At 39.6% G+C, this 4,455-nt stretch overlaps 1 protein-coding gene across 1 annotated transcript; it reads right to left on the bottom strand.

Annotated features, from left to right (window-relative positions):
• Positions 1-3,264: 3,264 nt before the first annotated feature.
• Positions 3,265-4,194, bottom strand: LOC134760021 (olfactory receptor 4L1). Its single transcript, XM_063715418.1, has one exon. The coding sequence runs from the start codon at positions 4,192-4,194 to the stop codon at positions 3,265-3,267; it is 930 nt and encodes a 309-aa protein (XP_063571488.1).
• Positions 4,195-4,455: the final 261 nt, after the last annotated feature.

Here is a 4,455-nt window from a genome sequence, read left to right as displayed (position 1 = left end):
CCCCACTCTCTTCTGGCTTGTAGGGTTTCTGCCAAGAGATCCGCTGTTAGTCTGATGGGCTTCCCTTTGATGGTAACCCCACCTTTGTCTCTGGCTGCCCTTAACATTTTTTCCTTCATTTCAACTTTGGTGAATCTGACAATTATGTGTCTTGGAGTTGCTCTTCTCAAGGAGTATCTTTGTGGCGTTCTCTGTATTTCCTGAATCTGAATGTTGGCCTGCCTTGCTAGATTGGGGAAGTTCTCCTGGATAATATCCTGCAGAGTGTTTTCCAACTTGTTTCCATTCTCCCCGTCACTTTCAGGTACACCAATCAGACGTAGATTTGGTCTTTTCACATAGTCCCACATGTCTTGGAGGCTTTGCTCGTTTCTTTTTATTCTTTTTTCTCTAAACTTCCCTTCTCGCTTCATTTCATTCATTTCATCTTCCAGGGCTGATACCCTTTCTTCCATTTGATCGCATCAGCTCCTGAGGCTTCTGCATTCTTCACGTAGTTCTCGAGCCTTGGTTTTCAGCTCCATCAGCTCCTTTAAGCACTTCTCTGTATTGGTTATTCTAGTTATACATTCTTCTAAATTTTTTTCAAAGTTTTCAACTTCTTTGCCTTTGGTTTGAATATTCTCCCGTAGCTCGGAGTAATTTGATCGTCTGAAGCCTTCTTCTCTCAGCTCGTCAAAGTCATTCTCCGTCCAGCTTTGTTCCGTTGCTGGTGAGGAACTGCGTTCCTTTGGAGGAGGAGAGGTACTCTGCTTTTTAGAGTTTCCAGTTTTTCTGCTCTGTTTTTCCCCCATCTTTGTGGTTTTATCTACTTTTGGTCTTTGATGATGGTGATGTACAGATGGGTTTTTGGTGTGGATGTCCTTTCTGTTAGTTTTCCTTCTAACAGACAGGACCCTCAGCTGCAGGTCTGTTGGAGTACCTGTCCGGCCGTGTGAGGTGTCAGTCTGCCCCTGCTGGGGGGTGCCTCCCAGTTAGGCTGCTCGGGGGTCAGGGGTCAGGGATCCACTTGAGGAGGCAGTCAGCCCGTTCTCAGATCTCCAGTTGCGTGCTGGGAGAACCACTGCTCTCCTCACAGCTGTCAGACAGGGACATTTAAGTCTGCAGAGGTTACTGCTGTCTTTTTGTTTGTCTGTGCCCTGCCCCCAGAGGTGGAGCCTACAGAGGCAGGCAGGCCTCCTTGAGTTGTGGTGGGCTCCACCCAGTTCAAGCTTCCAGGCTGCTTTGTTTACCTAAGCGAGCCTGGGCAATGGCGGGCGCCCCTCCCCCAGCCTCGCTGCCGACTTGCTGTTTGATCTCAGACTGCTGTGCTAGCAATCAGCGAGACTCCGTGGGCGTAGGACCCTCTGAGCCAGGTGCGGACTATACTCTCCTGGGGCACCGTTTCCTAAGCCCGTCGGAAAAGCACAGTATTCGGGTGGGAGTGGCCCGATTTTCTAGGTGCCGTCTGTCACCCCTGGAAAGGGAACTCCCTGACCCCTTGCACTTCCCGAGTGAGGCAATGCCTCGCCCCTGCTTTGGCTGGTGCACGGTGCGCTCACCCACTGACCTGCGCCCACTGTCTGGCACTCCCTAGTGAGATGAACACGGTACCTCAGATGGAAATGCAGAAATCACCCGTCTTCTGCGTCGCTCGCGCTGGGAGCTGTAGACCGGAGCTGTTCCTATTCGGCCATCTTGGCTCCTCCCCCCGTGTACTTCTAATATTTTTAACACATCACATCTCACAGTAAGAATACATGTTCTCCATAGTAGTAGGTTAAATTGAATATTATTATTCTAGAATATGGTTATTTCACCTTTTCTTTATTCAATATGTATGAACTACTATGTATCAATATCTGTGCTAGATATTAGAGATCTATAGAATTAATAGCCTAAGACAAAGCAGATATTAACATATAATTACACAAGCAATCATTACCATAATATATGAGAAGGATGGAAATTGTAGCATGCCATAAATGAGTAAAATAAAGAAATCTAAACTGGCCAAGAACATGTAGGAAAAGTGATCTAAAATATAATATTTCATCTGGGTCTTCTGAGAGGTTATTACGTTGGTGAAGAGGAGATGAAAGTTTCTTTTACGTAAACGGAAGAGTTTAGAAAAAGTCAGTTAACGAGATGTCTGGTGTTTTGAACAACTTGAAAGAAGGCCAGTGTAACTCTACTATTATGGAAAAGGATAGATTGGAGCAAAATTCCAGAAGCAAGCCATATTATGAAGGCCAGTTGAGAATCTGAACCTAAGTCTTCATGCCATAAAATAGTTTTAATCCAGAAAATGACATTGAGAATTGCATTTTTATGACCTAACTCTGGCTGCTTGTAGAGAACGTATTGAATTGAAGAAAGGATTTATATAACTGATTTAGAATTAATTACAAAGCTCTATCACCTAGCACAAGCAAGATATGATGGTGTCTTTAATTAAGAGAAAATAAGCTTAACTATCAATGCATACTATTTCAAATTTTGAATGCACTTCTCACTTCCCTCTCCAACATGCACAAACATCAGATTTAGCTTATAATTCAATAAGGGTTAGAATCCTACCAGAGGAAAATTTAGCTGTAATTTTACGTAAAGCCCTTAAAAAGGTAAAGCTACATGGTATATTACACAAAATAAAAAGGATTTTATTTTTATTCTTATTTATTGAAGTTTGAAAGTCAGCTGTGTTTACTTATATTCCTCAGAGCATTTGGTTTCAAAAAGGGCTGTTCGTTTGTAGTTCTACTGAAATTGTTCTTCCATTGGCTTTTTTCTCCGGCATCTTATAGTCACTGTGCTGTTGAATTTGTGGACTCATTTTTACTTTTTGCCTCCATTGATTCAAGAAATTAGAATTCTGTTTTTTCCATTAACATTACTTAATTCATGACTTGTTCATGATGCCTCATTTAATAATAGTATAAATTTATGAATAAGATTATCTATATATTAAAATAACCTCTAATAATATTCATATATTCATGTATTCATTTACAGTTGTTTCTTTATTAATGAATATATTGAATGTATGTGATAAAAATCCTCAATAATCTTTTTGTGTTTATTTATGTCTATTTTGCTACAGATCTCTAATTATCCTTATGTTTATAAAAGTCTTAAATGTAAAATTTAACATAATTTAGTATTGTCTTTATGTGTTAATTATTATTATAACAAGAAAAGTGAAATGATGCATTATACATAACCTGTTCAAACTATCATCATAGCATTTAAAAGTTAATTATATAGTGCTAACACCTAGAAATTCTATGCAGAACTAACATATTGGAACTGTAATTTTCTTATGGCCTCTTGCATTTTCTTATTTCTCAGGGTGTAAATAATCGGATTCAGTAACGGTGTGATAACTGTATAAAATACAGCAAGAGTTTTATTGCTTGCCAAACTACTGAATGGCCAAGCATAGATAAAAATACAAGGTCCAAAGAACAGAGTGACCACAATGATGTGGGCAGACAATGTGGACAGCGCCTTGTAGAGCCCATCTGATGATTTTTTTGGTACACTGACCAGGATGACAATGTAAGAAACAAGCAAGAGGATGAAACAGGTGAAAGAGAGCAGCCCACTGTCAGCAATGACAAATAATTCCGGAGTGTATGTTTCAACACAAGCAAGCTTGATCACAATGGGAAGATCACAAAATACGTTGTTTATGACATTGTGGTCACAGAAAGGCAAGTTCATTGTTAAAACTATCTGGCTTATGGTGTGTATAAAACCAATTATCCATGAAAGTATCACAAACCCCTTTAGCAGCCTGTGGCTCATGATTGTCCTATAGTGCAGGGGTTTACATATGGCTACATACCTGTCAAAGGCCATGATTATCAGAAGAGTCATCTCAGCACCCCCAAAGAAGTGCATGAAGAACATCTGGGTCATGCAGCCCCACACAGAGATGGTCTTGTGTTCAGTGAGCAAATCTTTGATCATCTTGGGTGTTGTGGCAGTGGAGAGACACATGTCCAAAAAAGAGAGATTTCCAAGGAGAAAGTACAAGGGAGAATGAAGGGTCGAACTACATGTCACTGTGACCATAATGAGAATGTTTCCCACCACAGTAGCACCGTAGATCAGGGAAAATGTCACAAAGAAGAAAATTTGAAGTTCCCATCGTCCAGAAAATCCTAGTAAAATAAACTCGGTCACTAGAGATCCATTTTTAAGATCCATTTACTCAGAAAGGTTCCAGAAGTTCTTTATTTACAAAGAGAATTAAAAAATAAGTCACAATTAACACGAATATTTTCTTATTTCTATTAGTTGTTGATAATAGTTGATATGAGATGATATAATTTTAAATATATCAACACAGAGATTAGCTTATATATCACTTTGAAACAATTACTATGCAGTAATTACAAATTATTTGAAGAAGTAGAAGTTCAATTTTCTATTGTTTATTCCATAAAATGATACTCTTATCAATGGATC

Source organism: Pongo abelii, chromosome 15, assembly GCF_028885655.2.
Source record: "Pongo abelii isolate AG06213 chromosome 15, NHGRI_mPonAbe1-v2.0_pri, whole genome shotgun sequence".
Lineage (NCBI taxonomy): Eukaryota > Metazoa > Chordata > Mammalia > Primates > Hominidae > Pongo > Pongo abelii.
This window is presented reverse-complemented; position numbering and strand designations above follow the sequence as displayed.

Coding starts and splice junctions, on each gene's coding strand:
- LOC134760021 (XM_063715418.1), bottom strand. CDS start 4,194: ATGGATCTTAAAAATGGATCTCTAGTGACCGAGTTTATTTTACTAGGA.